Here is a 22,653-nt window from a genome sequence, read left to right as displayed (position 1 = left end):
CACGAAAAACTAATTCGAATCACAGCCGCTGCACTGCCGGTAACTTCACAACCTTAAACAATTTTAGTATTAATAAAAATACAGCGACAGTCTTAGCGATATAATTACTCCCCTCAAAAGAACTACAACTCCCAGCATGCTCCAGCAAGCTTTCTTCGGTGAACATAGTTTTTTTTTACTGAATTTAACGATTAATTTTAGATCGGATTGTGTTTTGAAATATTTTCATGCGATTACTTCCGTTAAAAAAGACGTTTTTATGTCTATGATGTTTCAGGGGAATCTGTGATCGATTTGTCGCCCTTGGCGCGTGAAAGCGGCAGGTCTGCGATCGATTGGTAGAGGCTGTAAAGATGGCATCCTTTGAACAGGCGGAGTCGCGCCAGGTAAGCAGCGCCGTCGCCAGTTTCGGGCCCGGCTTCAAGCGGCTCCTCTCCTCCCTCACACCTAGCGGCGGGGTAACACAGGTCGCCTCCCTCGGCTGTATCTGCAGTCCTGCCTCCTCCTGCGGGCTGGGTTGTGGCCTGTGGGGCTTGGAGGACTGCGCTGACCTACTGACGGGGGACAGTTCCCGTTCCGTCCGGGAGACCGGGGGCCTGGACCGAGGGGGGGAGACAGTCTCTCTAACTACCATCCCCGCCCCCTTGCAAGGTAGTAGTAATTTCCCCTTCACTGATGTGAGTCAAATGTCCAGGTGCCCAGTTTATTTCAAGGGTAGAGTATGGGGCGGGACCCATAAACCCCCCGCCCCCCCCCTCCGCTCTCTTCACCCCCCCCCTCCGCTCTCTTCACCCCCCCCCTCCGCTCTCTTCACCCCCCCCCTCCGCTCTCTTCACCCCCCCCCCTCCGCTCTCTTCACCCCCCCCCTCCGCTCTCTTCACCCCCCCCCTCCGCTCTCTTCACCCCCCCCCTCCGCTCTCTTCACCCCCCCCTCCGCTCTCTTCACCCCCCCCTCCGCTCTCTTCACCCCCCCCCTCCGCTCTCTTCACCCCCCCCTCCGCTCTCTTCACCCCCCCCCTCCGCTCTCTTCACCCCCCCCCTCCGCTCTCTTCACCCCCCCCCTCCGCTCTCTTCACCCCCCCCCTCCGCTCTCTTCACCCCCCCCCTCCGCTCTCTTCACCCCCCCCCTCCGCTCTCTTCACCCCCCCCCTCCGCTCTCTTCACCCCCCCCCTCCGCTCTCTTCACCCCCCCCCTCCGCTCTCTTCACCCCCCCCCTCCGCTCTCTTCACCCCCCCCTCCGCTCTCTTCACCCCCCCCCTCCGCTCTCTTCACCCCCCCCTCCGCTCTCTTCACCCCCCCCCTCCGCTCTCTTCACCCCCCCCCTCCGCTCTCTTCACCCCCCCCCTCCGCTCTCTTCACCCCCCCCCTCCGCTCTCTTCACCCCCCCCTCCGCTCTCTTCACCCCCCCCTCCGCTCTCTTCACCCCCCCCCCTCCGCTCTCTTCACCCCCCCCCCTCCGCTCTCTTCACCCCCCCCCTCCGCTCTCTTCACCCCCCCCCCTCCGCTCTCTTCACCCCCCCCCCCTCCGCTCTCTTCACCCCCCCCCCCTCCGCTCTCTTCACCCCCCCCCCCTCCGCTCTCTTCACCCCCCCCCCTCCGCTCTCTTCACCCCCCCCCTCCGCTCTCTTCACCCCCCCCTCCGCTCTCTTCACCCCCCCCTCCGCTCTCTTCACCCCCCCCCTCCGCTCTCTTCACCCCCCCCCTCCGCTCTCTTCACCCCCCCCCTCCGCTCTCTTCACCCCCCCCCTCCGCTCTCTTCACCCCCCCCCCTCCGCTCTCTTCACCCACTCCCCTCCGCTCTCTTCACCCACTCCCCTCCGCTCTCTTCACCCACTCCCCTCCGCTCTCTTCACCCACTCCCCTCCGCTCTCTTCACCCACTCCCCTCCGCTCTCTTCACCCACTCCCCTTAACCTCACCCTCCATCCCGCTATTCCCCCTCCCCCCGCCCCCATTTGGGAATTTGATCCGAATCAGTGGATTTTTTTTGTCTGCTTTCAGAAACATCAGTAACCCAGATACTGTAATCGTTTCTCACTGCTAGAGATTCTGCCAGAACGGAGTCTGCCGTTCACTGTGAAAAAAAAAGTGTATAAATGTCTGCAGTTTTTTTGGTTGCTGTGTAGTTTATTTTATTATGCTTCATTTCATCTCAATCTCAGTGCTGCTAGAGGATTGCAAGGTATATGAATGATATTATTAGAACTTAGTTTATTTAGGTTGAAATTTATATATTTCTCTTAAAACCAATAGGCGGGATAAACACGTGAAATATTATGCTTAATGTTTTTGAAAAATTACTATAAGCCTCTGATCTTGTTTCTAATACCCTTTTAATATTTGTTTTAGTTTTTGTTAAGGTGTTCATAGTGCTTGTGATAGTGCATTTGTCTGCATACTATTAATGATTTTCTTCCAGCTGATTTACTATTCATTGAGTCTGTCCAGAAACAACGGTTACACCACAGTCTCAGTCTGGATGTGGCCATTTGTCGATGAGGGTCCAAACCGTTTGTATCCATACTGAGAACCACTGTTGGTCAAAAAAAAAAAGTTAGTTTCATAGTTACAAAAGCAAAATGTTGGAAGCCTGAGCTTAAAACACAAAATCTGGGAAATGCTCAGGTGAGGCAGCTTTCAACTTAGTCATAGTCAGACAGCATAGAAACAGGCCCTTCGGCCCATTGCATCCATGCTGACCATAATGCCTATCTATACTAATCCCACCTGCCTGCATTAATTCCATATCCCTCGCTCATTCAAGTACCTGTCCAGATGCCTCTTAAAATACCTGTCCAGATGCTACTGTTCCTGTCTCCACCACCTCATTCCAGATACCCACTATTGTTTGTGTGAAAAATTTACCCCTTTGATCCCCTTTAAACCTCCTCCCTCTCACCTTAAATCTAGTTTTAGGCACCCCTATCATGGGAAACAGACTCTGGCTGTCTACCCTATCTATGCCTGTCATCATTTTATATACCTCTATCATGTCCCCTCTCAGCCTCCTTCGCTGTAGGGAAAACAGACCCAGCCTGTCCAATCTCTCTTTATAACTCAAGCCCTCCAAACCAGGCACCATCCTTGTGAATCTTTTCTGCACCCTCTCTAGCTTAATCGCATCTTTTTTGTTGTGCTTCTGACCAAGTTCTAAATCCCTAACTTTCCAGTTCTGATGAAAGGTCATTGACCTGACACATTAACTTTGATTCTTTCTCCACAGATGCTGCCTGACCTGCTGAGTGTTTCCAGGATTTTCTGCTTTTAGTTTCATAGTATATGTTAGAAACTACAGTGGCTTGAAGCAAGTTGTTTCATCCCTGGAGTCAAATAATGGTTGGTAATTGCTCCAGTTTGCTTGTGGTTTCGCCCATCAACTCAAGCCCTTTGATCAGATTACCTTGCAGTCATTCCCAGGTATTTTAATATTCTCTAAGTGGTTGTTTATAATAAGTAATTGAGTAATTCCTGCTTTTGTGTTACAAGCAAAGTGGAATTGTTTGAGAGTCCACTTTTTTGTAGTTTTTTTTAGGGAAGAGGAAATCATACTCAGGCAAGTTTTAAGGAATGATATTTCTCATGTAATTTTGCTGTTCACTTGCCTATTGTTAGCTCCTTCCTAAATGTCACCAGAAAGGCATTTTTAACCCTGAAGCATGAAATTTAACAGGTGATAGACCACTTCTATGTTGCTTTGTTTCTGGTTTTCCATATTCTCCTTTTTTACTGTAGTTTTAGATAGAGTTTGGACTCCAGTCGGAATCTAGTCAAAAGTGCCACTTGAGTGTTCCGGATTCATTGGTAATTTGTGGCATCATTCAGAGACTGCTCTTGTAAATCTCAGCGCCTGTATCTTGGTCTGTCTTTTTTTTAGCACAACACAGCCTCTCAAATTCTCTGGAAAAACATTTGGAGCTGGTGATGTTGATGGAATTTACAGTGGCCTTAATCCTGTAGCCTGTAATCGTTCTTCCTTTTGGCAGTTATACAAATATAACCTAAATCAGCAGGTGTAATGCTCGTTTTTCCCACTTCCAGATAAACCTTGTTTCATCACTTTTTAATCGCTTTAAAGTGTTTTATTAAATTTAAGTAATTCAGTGCAGTTTAATTACTTATTGCATGGGCCATTGGATGGGCATATTTAGAAATTGAAGTGTTTGCACATCAAACTTTAAAAGCAATTGTATTTTAGAATTTTGCTTCTTACTGGGAATTTGGATTTCATTTAATGTTATGCACCTTGTTTATTGTACTTTTATGATTGAGAACTTTGCTTCATAATGGGACTGTAAGAGAAATTAGTTGTTCGTTCAAACTAATGTAACAGCAGAAGGACTGCAGTAATATTTCATTGCTAAAGAGTCCGATAAATTTTCAGTAGTTCTCAAATTTTAAATTGAGCACTGTTCTGCGGTGCATTCAATTTCTACAGTTCTCATTTTTTACATTTGTTGTGTGTGTGTGTAGCTTAACTAAAAACCGACTAAATGCTGGAAGCATCTGACTTAAAAATCCATGGTTTAATGTACAAGGTTCAGCTGTTGTTTTAGCTAGCAAGTAATTCTTGTGCATCATCTCTGCCCATTGTGCCTTGTCCCAGAAAATGCATGGGCTGCTGGGACCATTGTGTCTCTATTTTAAGAAAAGTAGTATTAGCCTTATTCTAGATCACCTGCTGAACAAAAATCTGTTTTAAAGTCACTTTTGGTTCATAGAGGTTTTTTGTATAAAATATGCAATGTGTATTGTAAAATAAGTTTGAAACACTGGTGTGCGTTATATGCAATCTAGAGCAATACACAAACATTTTTAAGGTGGACCCCAAGTATTTTCATTTGAGGAATCTGTGGGGAATCTGGATGTGTCAAAGTCTTCACTCTGCACTCAGCATGGGCATATCCCTGTGGTATCTGCTGTAGCCAATTAGGGTATGTCAAGGTTGGCTTCCCACAGCACAATGTGAGCACATTCCTGAGATATCTACTGCAGCTAATTGTGGTTTGTCAAGGTCTCCTTGACGCAGCACAGTATGAATCCATTTGGAGGCACATAAAGCGATTTTTACATCAGCTTGCATTGTGTGGAATTCTGTGGAATGTAAAGCACAGAAACAGGCCATTTGACCCAGTTGGTTCATGCACCACATGAATCTCCTCCCACCTAGCTTCATCTAATCTGGTCAATATAACCTTTTATTTTTCTCCCTCATACGTTTATCTTAAATGCGTCTGATATTTGCCTCAAATTTTCCTTGTGATGGTGAGTTTCATGTTGGCACTACTCTGGGTGAAGAAGTTTATTCTGAATTCCCTATTGGATTTATCATAATCATATTTATGGCCCCTAGTGTTGGTCTGCCCACAAGTGGAAACGTATTCTCTATGTCTATCCCATCAAATACTTTCATAATTTTAAAGTCCTCTATCAGGTCACCCTTCAGTTTTTATTTTAGAGTAGAGAACATTTGCTTGTTCAATCTTTCCTGATTGGCATAACCTCTCTGCTCTGGCATGATTCATGTAAGTCCTTTTTGCAACTACACCAGTCCCTCTACATCCTTTTTAAAATAGGGAGACTCAGGATGAACAGAACTTCTCGGCGGTGTGGGAGGAGGTGGGGCTGAGGGGAGGCGGGGGTGGGGGGGAGGGAGGGATGAATATAAGATCAGGGAGGGTGACCAGAACTGCACACAGTACTCAAATTGTGGCCTAACCAATAATTTATACAGTTCCAGCATAACCTCCTTACTCTTATAACCTATACCTCTGCTAAGTAAAGGATTCCATATGCCTTAACCACCTTATCGACCTGTCCTGCTATTTTCAGGATCTGTGGACATTCACTCCAAGGTCCATCACTTCGTTTACACCTCTCCGTATTCTCCCCTTTGCCTTGTTTGTCCTCCTCAAATGCAACACCTCACACTTCTCTGGGTTGAATTCCATTTGACACTTTTCTGCCCACCTGACCAGTCCATCGATATCTTCCTGCAGCCTACAGCTCCTCGCTGTCTACTACACGGCCAATCTTTGTGTCGTCTGCAAACCTCTTGATAATGCCCCCCTACATTTATGTCCAAATCATTAATATATACCACAAAAAGCAGTGGAACCAGTACTGAGCCCTGCGGAACTTCACTGGAAACAGTCCTCCAGTCGCAAAAACACCTGTCAGCAATTGCCCTTTGTTTCCTGCCACTGAGCCAATTTTGTATCTACCGTGCTATATTTCCCTGGATCCCATGGGCTTTTTTTTTAAACCAGTCTGCCATGTGGGACCTTGTCAAAAGCCTTGCTAAAATCCATGTAGACCACATCAACTGCATTACCCTCATCTATCTTCCTTGTTACTACTTCAAAAAATTTGATCAAATTGGTCAAACAAGATCTTCCCTTAACAAATCCATGCTGACTATCCTTGATTAATCTGTGCCTTTCTAAGTGACAATTTATCCTGTGTCTCAGAATTGATTCCAATAATTTGCTGACTACTGAGGTTAGACTGACTGGTCTGTAATTATTCGGTTTCTCCCTCACTCCCTTTTTAAACAGGTACAACGTTAGTCCTCCAATCCTCTGGCACCACATCTGTATCCAGTGAGGACTGGAAAATGATGGTCAGACCTTCCGCTATTTCCCCTCTTGCTTCTTTTAACAGCCTGGGGTACATTTCATCTGGCCCTGGTGATTTATCAACTTTCAAGGATGCTAATCCTATTCATACTTCCTCTCTCCCAATATCACATCCAATACTTCACAACCCTCTTCCTTAACTACAATATCTTCATCGTCTCCCTCTTTTGTGAAGACAGACGCAAAGTATTTATTACGAATAGTACCAATATCTTCCGCCCCTCCACATAGGTTACTTTTTTGCTCTTTTATGGCCCCTACTGTTTCCTTAGTTATCCTTACTCTTTAGGTATTGATAAAACATCTTTGGGTTCACCTTGATTTTGCTTGCCAATATTCTTTCATGCCCTCTCTCAGCTTTCATAATTTCCTTTTTGATTTCACCCCTCCACTTTCTATACTCTTCTCGGCTTTCTGTAGTATTGAGTTCTCTGTGTCGGACATAAGCTTTCCTTTTCTGCCTTATCTTACCCTGTAAGCTCCTTGACATACATGGACCACTAGATTTGGCCATCCCACCCTTTTTCTTAGTGGGAACATGTTAACTCTGAGCCCCTCGAATCTCCCCTTGAATGCCTTGCGCTGCTCTGACACTGATTTACCTTCAAGTAGCTGTTTCCAAAGGCTATGGGCCCTGACAACATTCCGGCAATAGTATTGAGGACCTGAGCTCTAGAACCTGCCGTGCCTCTAGCCAAGCTGTTACAATACAGCTACAACACTGGCATCTACCCAGTAATGTGGAAAATTGCCCAGGTATGTCCTGTATACAACAAGCAGGACAAATCCAATCCGGCCAGTTATCACCCCATCAGTATACTCTCCATCAGTAAAGTGATGGAAGGTGTTGTCGACAGAGCTATCAAGCGGAACTTGCTAAGCAATAACCTGCTCAGTGACGCTCAGTTTGGGTTCCGCCAGGGCCACTCCGCTCCTGACCTCATTACAGACCTGGTTCAAACCGAACTCTAGAGGTGAGGTGAGAGTGACTGCCCTTGACATCAAGGCAGCATTTGACTGAGTATGGTATCAAGGAGTCCTAGCAAAACTGGAGTTAATGTGAATTGGGGAAAACTCTCTGCCGGTTGGAGTCATACATAGCGCAAAGGAGATGGTTGTGGTTGTTGGAGGTCAATCATCTCAATTCCAGGATATCACTGCAGGAGTTCCTCAGGGTAGTGTCCTAGGCCCAACCATCTTCAGCTGCTTTAATGACCTTCCTTCAATCATAAGGTCAGAAGTGGGGATGTTCACCATTTGCGACACTTCAAATACTGAAGCAATCCGTGTAGAAATGCAGTAAGACCCGGACAATATCCAGGCTTGTGCTGATAAGTGGCAAGTAACATTCACACCACACAAGTGCCAGGCAGTGACTATCTCAAACAAGAGGGAATCTAACCATCTCCCCATGACATTCAATGGCATTACCATCGCTGAATCCCCCACTATCAATATCCTGGGGGTTACCATTGACCAGAAAATGAACTGGAGTAGCCATATAAATATAGTGGCTACAAGAGCAGGTCAGAGGCTAGGAACACCACCACCTGTAAGTTCCCCTCCAAGCTGCCCACCATCCTGACTTGGATCTGTATTGCTGTCACTGGGTGAAAATCCTGGAACTCCCTTCCTAACAGCACTGTTGGTATACCTATCCCACAAGAAGGCGGCTCACCACTACCTTCTCAAGGGCAATTAGGGATGGGCAATAAATGCTGTCCTAGCCAGTGACGCCCACATCCCATGAATGAATAAAAAAGTCAGTTTTTGCTAAATCACTGCTCAGCTAAGTAAAATTGGTCTTGACGCAATTGAGAACTCACTCCTGTTCTATCCTTGCCCTTTTCCCTAATTATGTCAAACTGATTGAATTATGATCACTACCACCAAAATGCTTTCCCACTGCCACTCCTACCTGCCCATATTCATTTCCTAAAATTAAGTCTAAAACTGCGCCCTTTCTTGTTGGACTGGCTATGTACTGGCCAAAGATGTTCTCCTGAATGCACCTCAAGAATTCTGCTCCCTCAATTCCTTTCACACTAAAACTATCCCAGTTAATATTGGGGTAGTTAAAATCCCCTACTGTTACTGAGCTCTTATTTTTGCACTTCTCAGATTTGCATACATATCTGCTCTTCTATCTCCCTCTGACTGGGATTTGTAGTACATTCCCAGCAGCGATTGCCTCTTTTTTGTTTCTTAGCTCAATCCGTGTGGCTGCATTTGATGAAACTTCCAACATGTCATCCCTCCTCACAGTTGTATTTGTTTCTTTGAGCAAAAATGCTGCTCCCCTCTTTTCTTACCCCCCTCCCTATCGTGTCTGAAAATGCTGTAACCAGGAATGTTGAGCTGTCATTCCTGTCCCTCCTTATGCATGTTTCTGTCATCGCTGTATCATACTGCCATGTGTCTATTTGCCCTCAGCTTATCTGCTTTATTTGCTATACTCTTTGCATTGAAGTAGATACCCTTGAGCACTGCCAAACTCTCTCTCTATTTTCTAACCTTTTTCCTCTGCCTTCCAGACTCATCCATTAATTTTCTGCCTTCCATTTTCATTTGATTTCTTGCATGGTGGTGTTTGAGGGAACAGCATTGGCCAGGACACCAGGAGAACTTTCAACTCCTCTTCAAGTAGTGTGATGAGATATATTACATCCACCTAAACGCTCTAATTTTAATAAAAGCAAAATACTGCGGATGCTGGAAATCTGAAATAAAAAGAAGAAATGCTGGAACCACTCAGCAGGTCTGGCAGCATCTGTGGAAAGGGAAGCAGAGTTAACGTTTCGGGTCAGTGACCCTTCTTCGGAACTGACAAATATGAAAAATGTCACAGGTTATAAGCAAGTGAGGTGGGGGTGGGGCAAGAGATAACAAAGGAGAAGGTGCCGATTGGACAAGGCCACATAGCTGATCAAAAGGTCATGGAGCAAAGGCAAACAATATGTTAATGGTGTGTTGAAAGACAAAGCATTAGTACAGAATAGGTGTTAACGGACTGAATATTGAACAGCAGCAAGTGCAAACATGAAAAAAACCAGTGGGTAAGCAAACTGAACAAACTAAGATGAAATGAAATAAATGCAAAAAAAAGGTTGTAAAAAAAAATGCAAAAAAGAAAAAACTAAAAATGAAAGTAAAATGGGGGGCTGTCATGCTCTGAAATTATTGAACTCAATGTTCAGTCCGGCAAGCTGTAGTGTGCCTAATCGGTGTATGAGATGCTGTTCCTCGAGCTTGTGTTGATGTTCACTGGAACACTGTAGCAATCCCAGGACAGAGATGAGAGCAGGGGGAGTGTTGAAATGACAAGCAACCGGAAGCTCAGGGTCCTGCTTGCGGACCGAGCGGCAGTGTTCCGCACAACGGTCACCCAGTCTGCGCTTGGTCTCCCCAATGTAGAGGAGACCACATTGTGAGCAGCGAATACAGTATACTACATTGAAAGAAGTACAAGTAAATCGCTGCTTCACCTGAAAGGAGTGTTTGGGGCCTGGGATAGTGAGGAGAGAGAGATAGAGGAGGTTTTAGATTAGAGATACAGTACTGAAACAGGCCCTTCGGCCCACCGAGTCAGTGCAGAACATCAACCACCCATTTATACTAATCCCATATTCCTACCAAACATCCCCACCAGTCCCTATATTTCCCTACCACCTACCTATACTAGTGACAATTTATAATGGCCAATTTACCTATCAACCTGCAAGTCTTTTGGCTTGTAAATGGGCAGGTATTACACCTCCTGCGATTGCAGGGGAAGGTGCCATGGGATGGGGTCGAGGTGGTGGGGGTAATGGAGGAGTGGACCAGGGTGTAGCGGAGGGAACGATCCCTTCGGAATGCTGACGGGAAGGGAGGGGAAGATGCGTTTGGTAGTGGCATCACGCTGGAGGTGGCGGAAATGGCGGAGGATGATCCTTTGGATATGGAGGCTGATGGGGTGGAACGTAAGGACAAGGGGAACCCTGTCACGGTTCTGGGAGGGAGGGGAAGGGTTGAGGGCAGAGGTACGGGAAATGGGCCGGACACGGTTGAGGGGCTCCCGCCCCGAACTGGAAAACTTTATCAACTTTGCTTCCAATTTCCACCCTTCTCTCACCTTTACATGGTCCATCTCTGACACTTCCCTTCCTCGACTTCTCTGTCTCCATCTCTGGGGATAGGTTGTCTACTAATATCCATTATAAGCCCACCGACTCCCACAGCTACCTCGACTACACTTCTTCACACCCTACCTCCTGTAAGGACTCCATTCCATTCTCCCAGTTTCTCCGTCTTCGACGCATCTGCTCTGATGATGCTACCTTCCATGACAGTGCTTCTGGTATGACCTCCTTTTTCCTCAGCCTGCCGGACTGAACATTGAGTTCAATAATTTCAGAGCATGACAGCCCCCCATTTTACTTTCATTTTTAGCTTTTTCTTTTTTGCATTTTTTTTACAACCTTTTTTTTTTGCATTTATTTCATTTCATCTTAGTTTGTTCAGTTTGCTTACTCACTGTTTTTTTTTCATGTTTGCACTTGCTGCTGTTCAATATTCAGTCCATTAACACCTATTCTGTACTAATGCTTTGTCTTTCAACACACCATTAACATATTGTTTGCCTTTGCTCCATGACCTTTTGGTCAGCTATGTGGCCTTGTCCAATCTGCACCTTCTCCTTTGTTATCTCTTGCCCCACCCCCACCTCACTTGCTTATAACCTGTGACGTTTTTAATATTTGTCAGTTCTGAAGAAGGGTCACTGCCCCAAAACGTTAACTCTGCTTCTCTTTCCACAGATGCTGCCAGACCTGCTGAGTGGTTCCAGCATTTCTTCTTTTTAGCTCTAATTTTAATGTCTCATCCAAAAGTTGGTATCACCAACAACACAGCACTGTCTCAATGCTGCAGTGAAGTGTCAGCCTAAATTACATGCTCAAGTGCTAGAACCCACAACCATCTAACTTTGAGACAAGATTCGAATCAATTGAGGTCAGTCACTAGTGCAATAAAGGGTAGTTGCTTTATCTTGGAGCTCTCTTGATAGCGGATTCTGTGAAAACCCACAAGTTGGACTGTATGCAAATTATCTTAACGGTGAAGAAACTCAACATCAACCTTGATACCTGGAGGCCCAACTAAGTTTCTTCAGCTGCTAAATAGAATATAGGCTATTCAGAGCTTTTGCGAACTAGGGAAATGTCCACAGCTGGAGTGTAAGTGGGTGGTTAGGCTGGAAATTCCCCAATATGTCGAGGAGGATTTGTTAAAGTTGTAATTGGTCAGAAACTGCCAGATATACCTGGATTGGACTGAATCGACTGAGATGTTCCTTGAATTTTCAGCCAAAGACTTCACTTTGCTATAATCGTAATGGTACCTGGGACTATTCTGTTCAGTATGTTTTTGTATTTTACTGTTGTGGTATCTCACTGTATCTTTGTTATGGTTGCAGCAACAGATAAGGAAATGTGAAAATAATGTAATGTAAATTGTGTTTAATAAGGTCAGTGCAGTATTTGTCCTGTTTTTGCATGGGTACTATATATCAGTAACTTGCACATTATAAGTTTTACAAAGACAGTGTGGCTTTTTTTATTTGGCACATGGATATTAAAGCTTCATAAATGTCTATTCAACACTGTCTTCTGAAGCTTTGTTTTTGTGGTCACATAGCTGTGTACAATGGAGTCTCGGACCATGAAACTTGAATCCATTAGCAAAAGCAAAATACTGTGGATGGTGGAAATCTGAAATAAAACCAGAAAATGCTGGAGATGCTCAGCTGGTCAGGCAGCATCTGTGGAGAGACAAACAGTTAAAGATTTTTTTAAAAATGCAGTGTCCCATGTTTAACTGTCCTATGATGTGCATTTTTGATTAGAAGCGTGCTAATATAAAATAGTCATAAATATGGGACACAGAGAATATTTCTGGGACTTAAATCCCACTCCCACCTCATCCACTCTGCTTCTTAGCATTAACCTTTAAAGGGCAGAGTGGCCATTAGCTCACCTGATCTGTGATGCCTTGTGCTTAACCTTTTGTTAAAATGTTCAATATTTGAGCTTATAACCTGAGAAATATGAATGGTGGCGAATGGGACACTTTTCCTGTTTCAGGCACTTGCTAAATAAAGCGCATCAGAATTACAAGCAGAAGTAGGCCATGCAGCCCCTCAAGCATGTTCTAGTAAGATCATGGTTGACCTTTTACCTCAACTCCACTTTCCCTCCCTATCCCTTGATTCCCTTAGTGCCCAAAACCCTATTGATCTCTGTCATGAATATACTCAATGAGCACCCACAACCCTCTGGGGTAGAAAATTCCAAAGATTCACAACCCTTTGGTTGAAATTCCTCCTCATCTCAGTGGTAAATGGCTGAGCCCTTCATCCTAAGACTATGGCTGGAATTTTATGCCCACCCAAAGAGCGGGATGGTGGTGGGGGAGGCTTAGGGGGCCCTTCCTGACAGCCCACCCGCCCCAGGCCTTTAAGTGGCCAGTAAAGGGCCTCTGCCCGCCGCCACAGGGATTTTACCCTGGCTGGTGGGCGTCCCAGGCCTGAGAAAAGCCACCTGACTAAAGCAGGCGGCTTTCTGACGGCCTGTGGGGGGGGGGGGGGGGGGGGGAGAGTGAGCCTCCTGATCGGGCACCGTGTGCCCGACGAAGGGCTGCCCCCGATGCCCCAACCAAGGCCCAACACGCCCCCCCCCCGTCCTCCCAATCGACTGCACTTGCCTTGCCGGGGCCCGACTGCCCCCGGCGAGACCCCAAGAACTTACCCGTTCTCTGGCTGCCCGACATCTTCCATCTTCAGTTGGGTTGCAGTCCCAGCAGTGGCCACCGCTCCTGGTCTCACTGTTGAGACAGAGAGCTGCCAGCCCTCCATTAGGCAGGAGTTCCTGCCTCAGGCCCACCTCAGGCCAATTACAGGCCTGGGGACTGCAAAATGAGGTCCTGATTCCCAGGCCAGGCGGAGGCGAGTTTGCCACCGACTTTTTAGTTGGTGGATGGCTCACGTCCGCCGAGGGAAAAATTACAGCCCATGACTCACCAACCCCCCCCCCCCCCCCTGCCAAAACCGAGTCCCCGTCTGCCCTCTTGGGTGGACAAAGATCCCGTGACACTATTTTGAAGAAGAGCAGGTAGTTATCCCCAGTGTCCAGGCCAGTATTTATCCCTCAATACCACAAAAAGAGATTATTTGGTCATTATCACACTGCTGTTTGTGGAAATTTGCTTTGTGCAAATTGACTGCTGCATTTTCTACATTACAACTGTGACTACACTTCAAAAGTACTTCATTTGACTGTAAAGTGTTTGGAATTCTAGTGGTTGTGAAAGGCGCTATATGAATGCAAGGCTTTTTTTTTCTCTTTCTACAAAGTCTGTCTGACCTGAGTATTTCAAGCGTTTTTAGTTTTTACTTAAGTTTGAGTCCATATTCCTGTTAATTGACGTGTATCATGAGTTGCTGTTTCTCTCCGATTTTGAATGCTATGATTTGTGATTTATCTGCCAATGAAGTAAAGGTGCTAAAACAGCCTTTTGCAACCACCCAACCCACAAATTGAAAGGCTTGCATTTATATAGAGCCTTTTCCTGACCATGGGTCGTCTCAAAGCACTTTTGAAGTATTGTCACTGTTGTAATGTAAGAAACACATCAGCCATTTTGTGCACAGCAAGCTCCCACAAATAGTAATGTGATAATGACCAGATAATCTCCTTTTGTGATGTGGATTGAGGGATAAATATTGGTCAGGACAGTGGGGATAACTCCCCTACTGTTCTTTGAAATAGTGCCATAGATTCTTTCACATCCACCTGAAAGGAGTGATGGGGCCTCGGTTTAACATCTCATCCGAAATACAGCACCTCCGACCGTGCAGCAGTCCTTCAATACTGCACTGGAGTTTTTGCCTTGATTTTTGTGCTCAAGTTCCTGGAGTGGGACTTGGACCCACAATCTTCTGACTCAGAGGCAAGAGTGTGAGCCACAATTACAATGGGACAGACCAGCAAATAAGAAATATAAAGTAAAAATTGGATTGAATTGCCTGAGTATCTTGGACTGGTTAAACTTTAGGTGTGACCCTGTGTGGCCGCAATATCATTAGACAGAAAGTTAATATATAACAAAGACCCTCGGGCACCACTAATATAATAACCAACCAATAATAATCATGCTTAACACAATAACAACACACAAATAACAAATTGTTATGTTGTGTGTCTCTGAGACACTTAATACCCTGCGGTGCCTACCTGTTGCAGAACTGGTGTCACAGGGCTCAAGGGCCTAATGACCACAGTTTGGATAGCTTGGTTGAACTGAGCCTGGTTCTGCAAAATTGGCTATCTTAAATTTTAAAATGTCCCTTTTATAAAAATGTAATCAGTATGATATCCAGGAGAATGTATAATTTTCCCAATTATTTTGCACTGCTATGGCCCACCAATTGCTTGTGTAATTATGACCCCTCAACCCAATGGCAAATGACAGTCCAGAATGATTCTGGAACTGGCAAAGGGATGGGTGTTATCACAGTCATGTCCTTTCTGATGCCTGCATATATGCAGTTCGAGCAAGGATTGTTGGAGGGGGAGGTCATCAATCTTAGTTGAATTTTTCCTCTCCAGTCCAGGGCACCTTGGCCAAATTGGAGTGTATCTCTGAGAACCTCTGACTGAAGTCCCCTAACATTGCATAAACCAGTGACTGAACCTAGGCTGTTCCTGGTTTGAATGAATCAGCTGTTCACTGGAGAAACCTGCAGTTACTATTCAAACAGAGACATTCTTTTCATGGAGATGGTAAGGTTATTCGCCATTTATAATTGGTTCCGAGTTCCCTTTTTTCCTGAGACCTGTCTTATAATTATCTGTTAGGCCTGTTGTATATCTCTTATGCCTTTATACATTTGAAGAATACACCTATAAGAAATAGCCCCTTTGAGAACCTCAGCATGACGAAAGCCTTTACCGTCAGTGAAGTATTTTTGAACTGTAGCCATTGTTGTAATGTAACACAGCAAGCTCCCACAAATGGCAATGAAATAAATTACCTGATCATTTTATTTAAAGGTGTTGCTTGAGGGATAATTTTTAGCCAGGACACCAGTGAGAACTCTGGAGAAAGTACTTTTGAACTAGATAACACTGAGTGAATTGCTGGTTTTTCCAGGTATTCTACTGCTGGTAGTAGTGGGAACACTTTGTGAGGTGATTTAGGGTGCATTTACATAAGTTTAGCATCCGTGTTAATCTTTGTGTATGTAAAGGTTAAGGCCTGACCTGATTCTGGAGCATAGTCACGTGGGATTGGAGGTGGGAGGTGCTTTGTTCTGGTGTCATATTGGCCTTTGACTTTGTGCTCCGTATTACTGTTTGTGAAGGGAAAATTGCTTCTCACCGATGCTGCACTTGTAGTTTAGATGCACCCTAAAAGTATAAGACAAATATCTGTCAGTACAACAAAAGTATTTCATTAAGTACCAATATACCTAATAAACTCTGTAGTAAGACTGATGTGATTATACACTGAAAGTCTGTAGACAATATGAAACTGTTAGTAAAGTTAATATATTACTGGGGCATATCTAAAAGGCTGGCTTGATTACAAGACAAATAAATGGTTTTAATCCTGGTTTATTGGCCAGACTATATATTCTGCATGGCTAACAAAACTATTATTTTTAAAAAGGATTGAGAGACATACCCTTCTCCAAAACAGTTTTAAACCTTTTCTTTTTGCAAAGCAATAATAAGGCTGACTGCTTATGATGTGATTGGATGAGAAGATCAATTTACATCATCAGTGTTCTCAAGATTTGTTTCAAGAGATGGACAATGTTGGACAGCACATCATACAAGATACAGACCAATATGTTTTCATCTGTTGCAGGGAAAGTCTTTGAAATGATCTTCGGCAATTTAGTGGACAAAAATCATAACGTTTTAAAGGATTTTGGCATTGATTCAGGAAGGAGGGTAATACTTAACTAACCTAGAGGAATTTTTCAAAACGTTACTGACATCCTGGATGGGGACCATCAGCTGATATTAGACATTTGGATTTTCCGAAAGACTACGGCACAGTGAGATGTATCCCAGAATAAGACACAAAGTCTGATGGTGGGTAGAAAATTGGTTTAGAAGCAGGATCATCATAAATGGGAATCTTTGGAAAAAGACAATATATTTATTTGTATCTGGTGCAGCAAACCTGCCTGTGCATCACCATTCTATAGTTAAAAAGCCATTTGTTTTTCATGCACAAAAAGCAGTTCCAGTTTGCACATGGGGAGGGTAGGCGGTGACGTAGTATTATCACTGGACTAGTAACCCAGAGACTGGGTTGATCTGGAGACATGGGTTTGAATCCCATCGCAGCAGAAGGTGGAATTTGAATTAACTTAATAAAAAAAAATCTGGAATTAAAAGCTAGTCTAATGATGGCCATGAAACCATTGTCGATTGTTGTAAAAACCCATCTGGTTCACTGATGTCCTTTAGGGAAGGAAATCTGCTGTCCTTACCTGGTCTGGCCTACATGTGACTTCAGGCCCACAGCAATGTGGTTAACTCTTACATGCCCTCTGAAATTGCCTAGCACTACGAAGTCAATAAAAAGGAATGAAACCTGACGTACCACCCGGCATTGACCTAGGCACCAGAAACGACAACGGCAAACCCAGCCCTGTCGACCCTGCAAAGTCCTCCTTACTAACATCTGGGGGCTTGTGCTAAAGTTGGGAGAGCTGTCCCACAGACTAGTCAAGCAACGGCCTGACATAGTCATACTCACGGAATCATACCTTAACAACAATGTCCCAGACACTGCAATCACTATCCCTGGGTATGTTCTGTCCCACCGGCAGGACAGACCCAGCAGAGGTGGCGGGACAGTGGTCTACAGTAGGGAGGGAGTTGCCCTGGGAGTCCTCGACATTGACTCCGGACCCCATGAAGTCTCATGGCATCAAGTCAAACATGGGCAAGGTAAACTCCTACTGATTACCACCTACCGCCCTCCCTCAGCTGACGACTCAGTACTCCTCCATGTTGAACACCACTTGGAGGAAGCACTGAGGGTGGCAAGGGCACAAAATGTACTCTGGGTGGGGGACTTCAATGTCCATCACCAAGAGTGGCTTGGTAGCACCACTACTGACCAAGCTGGCCGAGTACTAAAGGACATAGCTGCTAGACTGGGTCTGCAGCAGGTGGTGGGGGAACCAACATGAGGGAAAAACATACTTGACCTTGTCCTCACCAATCTGCCTGCCGTAGATGCTTCTGTCCATGACTGTATTGGTAGGAGTGACCACCGCACAGCCCTTGTGGAGATGAAGTCCCGCCTTCACATTGAGGATACCGTCCTTCATGTTGTGTGGCACTACCACCGTGCTAAATGGGATAGATTTCGAACAGATCTAGCAATGCAAAACTGGGTATCCATGAGGCGATGTGGGCCATCAGCAGCAGCAGAATTGTACTCAACCACAATCTATAACGTCATGGCCTGGCATATCCCCCACTCTACCATTACCATCAAGCCAGGAGACCAACCCTGGTTCAATGAAGAGTGCAGGAGGGCATGCCAGGAGCAGCACCAGGCATACATCAAAATGAGGTGTCAACCTGGTGAAGCTACAACCCAGGACTACTTGCATGCAAAACTGCATAAGCAGCATGCAATAGACAGAGCTAAGTGATCCCATAACCAACGGATTAGATCTAAGCTCTGCAGTCCTGCCACATCCAGTCGTGAATGGTGGTGGACAATTAAACAACTAACTGGAGGAGGTGGCGGCTCCACAAATATCCCCAACCTCAATGATGGGGCAGCCCAGCACATCAGTGTGAAAGATAAGGCAGAAGCATTTGCAACAATCTTCAGCCAGAAGTGCCGAGTTGATGATTCATCTCGGCCCCCTCCTGAAGTCCCCAGCATCACAGATGCTAGGCTTCAGCCAATTCGATTCACACCGTGTGATGTCACGAAATGACTGAAGGCACTGGATACTGCAAAGGCTATGGGTCCTGACAATATTCCGGCAATAGTACTGAAGACCTGTGCTCCAGAACATGCTGCACTCCTAGCCAAGCTGTTCCAGTATAGCTACAACGTTGGCATATACCTGGCAATGTGGAAAATTGCCTAGGTATGTCCTGTACACAAAAAGCAGGACAAGTCCAACCCGGCCAGTTACTGCCCCATCTGTCTACTCTCAATCATCAGTAAAGTGATGGAAGGTGTCATCAACAGTGCCATCAAGCGGCACTTGCTTAGCAATAACCTGCTCAGTGACGCTCTGTTTGGGTTCCGCCAGGGCCACTCAGCTCCTGACCTCATTACAGCCTTGGTTCAAACATGGACAAAAGAGCTGAACTCAAGAGGTGAGATGAGAGTGACAGCCCTTGACATCAAGGCAGCATTTGACCCCCGAGTAAGGCATCAAGGAGCCCGAGCAAAACTGGAGGAAATGGGAATCTGGGGGAAAACTCTCTGCTGGCTGGAGTCATACCTAGTGCAAAGGAAGATGGCTGTGGTTGTTGGAGGTCAATCATCTGAGCTCCAGGACATCACTGCAGGAGTTCCTCAGGGTAGTGTCCTAGGCCCAACCATCTTCAGCTGCTTCATCAATGACCTTCCTTCTATCATAAGGTCAGAAGTAGGGATGTTCGCTGATGATTACACAATGTTCAGCACCATTTGCGACGACTCAAATACTGAAGCAGGCTGTGTAGAAATGCAGCAAGACCTGGACAATATCCAGGCTTGGACTGATAAGTGGCAAGTAACATTTGCGCCACACAAGTGCCAGGCAATGACCATCTCCAACAGGAGAGAATCTAACCATCACCCCATGACATTCAATGGCATTACCATCACTGAATCCCCCACTATCAACATCTTAGGGGCTACCATTGACCAGAAACTGAACTGAAGTAGCCATATAAATACTCTGACTACAAGAGCAGGTTAGAGGCTAGGAATCCTGCGGCGAGTAACTCACCTCCTGACTCCCCAAAGCCTGTCCACCATCTACAAGGCACAAGTCAGGAGTGTGATGGAATACTCTCCACTTCCCTGGATGGGTGTAGCTCCAACAACACTCAAGAAGCTCGACACCATCCAGGACAAAGCAGCCCGCTTGATTGGCACACCATCTACAAACATTCACTCCCTTCACCACCGATGCACAGTGGCAACAGTGTGTACCATCTACAAGATGCACGACAGCAGCTTCCAAACCCGCGACCTCTACCACCTCGAAGGACAAGAGCAGCAGATGCATGGGAACATCACCACCTGCAAGTTTCCGTCCAAATCACACACCATCCTGACTTGGAACTATATCGCCGTTCCTTCACTGTCGCTGGGTCAAAATCCTGGAACTCCCTTCCTAACAGCACTGTCGGTGTACCTACCCCAAATGGACTGCAGCGGTTCAAGAAGGCAGCTCACCACCACCTTCTCAAGGGCAATTAGGGATGGGCAATAAATGCTGGCAAAGCCAGTAACGCCCACATCCCATGAATGAATAAAAAAAAACAGTTAAATCTCTGCCCTGCCAATGGGCTAAAGTTGTACCTAGGTTTGCTTTTTTTGACTGAGCTTAACTTTGAAAAGGTGTGCAGGAATGTTGTAAAATTTGACACAAATTTGGAAAGCCGTTCCTCAGTTATGTTTCTATTAATTGGACAAATGGATGGAACATAGGAAATAGGAATAGGCCATTTGGCCCCTTGAACTTGCTCTGCCTTTCAACTAGATCATGGCTGATCTTCAATCTCAGTGCCATTTTCCCACACTATCCCCATATACCTTGATACCTTTAATATCTAGAAATCTATCAATCTCTGTCTTGAACATACAGAAATGATGAGCCTTGAATGCCCTCTGGGTCCTATGTTCCTCTGTTCATGGCTGATCTCATCCTGTTATTGCTGAATCATGGCGGGTCGAGGGTCCAAATAGATGCCTTTTGTTCCTACATTCCTATATCACAACACTGCAGGGAGAGGGATAGTTCTCAGAGTTTAGCCTGTCACTTGTCAAATTCAGACAGTATAAATGTCTGTATCTTGTATGATGTGCTGTCCAACATTGTCCATCTCTTGGAATAAATCTTGAGAACACTGATGGTGTAAATTGATCCTCTCATCCAATCACATCATAAGCAGTCAGCCTTACTATTGATTTGCAAAAAGAAAAGGTTTAAAACTCTTTTGGGGAAGGGTGGGTGTGGGTGGCATTCTTGATAAAAGTGCACCGTGTATAAGAAGGAAGAGTAGAGATGTTTCCAGCACCGTTGGCAGCGCGTGCAACAATACTCCTAGACTTTTGTGACACTTCAGTACAGAATAATTCTTTAGAGTTGCAGTTAACAAGTACAGGAACAAATTGCTAGCAAAGTAGCTCTCATTTAAAATGTGCCTGGTGAGCTAAATTGATGTTTGGCGCCACCATGCGATGAATTTATGAACTGTGTACGTTTTGTTCCCTAAAGTGTAATCTTAAAATACAGCATATCATTTCAAACGGGGACCTGGTGGGGAAGTCTATGATTAGATTTCTATCAGTCAAATATAATATCTGCATTTCTCTATATTTGAAAATTTACTGGTATTCTTTTTGTTGCTTTAATGTTTTCTGCAATCATAGCATGGTTTTTCTTTGGGTAACAGACACCATCTTTTGGAAGATAGGACAGGGCTGTTGGCATTTGCAGACGGCCTGCCGATATGAAAAAGTTTGGGCGCCACGTATTGAGAACAGTCGATGCCTTCCTGTCAAATATAGCTTTTGTTTACATGTTCCAGACTGATTCATAAGCACCAAAGCTGCAGACATTTTACGAGTGGAAATAAAATAGCTTTCCATGGGACTGGCATTGTTTTTCTGTTTCATACTCATTGTGTGTTTTGCATTTCAAAAATTGAGTCATATTGACAAAATCACTGAAAATATTCCAGTTACCGGCCCATGTCACATATGTGTGGATAAAAGCATACTATTTATTGTTGCTTGTATCTTTATTGATAGCACAACAAGCTGTCCACTCTCTCAAAGACAATTCAGCTAGAAGCTGGTTAGAGGTAAGTTTCATTCTAATCTCAAATGAATCACCTTGAACAGCAACATTGTAGGTAAAAAACCCCCCAGAAAAACCATGAATGCATCAAGCCCTCCTCAATATGACAGAAAATTCTGGAGATGGGGGCATTAGGCCCGTTAGCACCTGAAGGAGAAAGATTGGCTAACGTTTTGAGTAGGATCCTTAATCCAGAACTAGCCACTCAAAACAACCTCTTTCAGACGTTGATGGGGTTACTGTTCCCTTTTTGTTCATTCACTGGATGTGGGCATTGCTGGCAAGGCCAGCATGTATTGCCCATCCTTAACTGTCCCTGAGAATGTGGTGGTGAGCCACCTTCTTGAACTGCTGCATTCCCTGTGGATTATAGTTTTGCAGCGTGGTTTTTAGTACAACTGAGTGGCTTGCTAGGCCATTTCAGAGGGCAGTTAAGAGTAAACCATGTTGTTGTGGGTCTGGAGTCACACACAGGCCAGATTGGGTAAAGTCAGCAGATTTCCTTCCTTAAAGGACATTAGTGAACCAGATGGGTTTTTGCGACAGTCCGGTGGTTACATGGTCACCATTGCTGAGACCAGCTTTTAATTTCAGAGTTATTTAATTAATTGAATTTATATTCCCCAGTTGCCGTGGTGGGATTTGAACTCATGTCTCTGGATCATTAGTCCAGGCCTCTGGTTTATTTATTTAGAGATACAGCACTGAAACAGGCCCTTCGGCCCACCGAGTCTGTGCCGACCAACAACCACCCATTTATACTAATCCTACATTAATCCCATATTCCCTACCACATCCCCACCATTCTCCTACCACCTACCTACACTAGGGGCAATTTACAATGGCCAATTTACCTATCAACCTGCAAGTCTTTGGTTGTGGGAGAAAACCGGAGCACCCGGAGGAAAC

At 45.2% G+C, this 22,653-nt stretch overlaps 1 protein-coding gene across 3 annotated transcripts in view; it reads left to right on the top strand.

The window, feature by feature from the left end:
• The first annotated feature begins 309 nt into the window (after positions 1-309).
• pex14 (peroxisomal biogenesis factor 14) overlaps positions 310-22,653 on the top strand; it is a 253,197-nt gene continuing 230,853 nt past the window's right edge. For 2 of the 3 annotated variants that reach the window (XM_068016938.1, XM_068016935.1), the window contains exon 1: positions 310-386. In XM_068016938.1, the coding sequence (XP_067873039.1) occupies positions 354-386 (33 nt within the window). In that variant the 5' untranslated portion in view covers positions 310-353. The remainder of the gene's footprint in view (positions 387-22,653) is intronic. The other variant, XM_068016937.1, reaches the window with a different exon arrangement.

This window comes from Heterodontus francisci, chromosome 37 (genome assembly GCF_036365525.1).
Source record: "Heterodontus francisci isolate sHetFra1 chromosome 37, sHetFra1.hap1, whole genome shotgun sequence".
Lineage (NCBI taxonomy): Eukaryota > Metazoa > Chordata > Chondrichthyes > Heterodontiformes > Heterodontidae > Heterodontus > Heterodontus francisci.
This window is presented reverse-complemented; position numbering and strand designations above follow the sequence as displayed.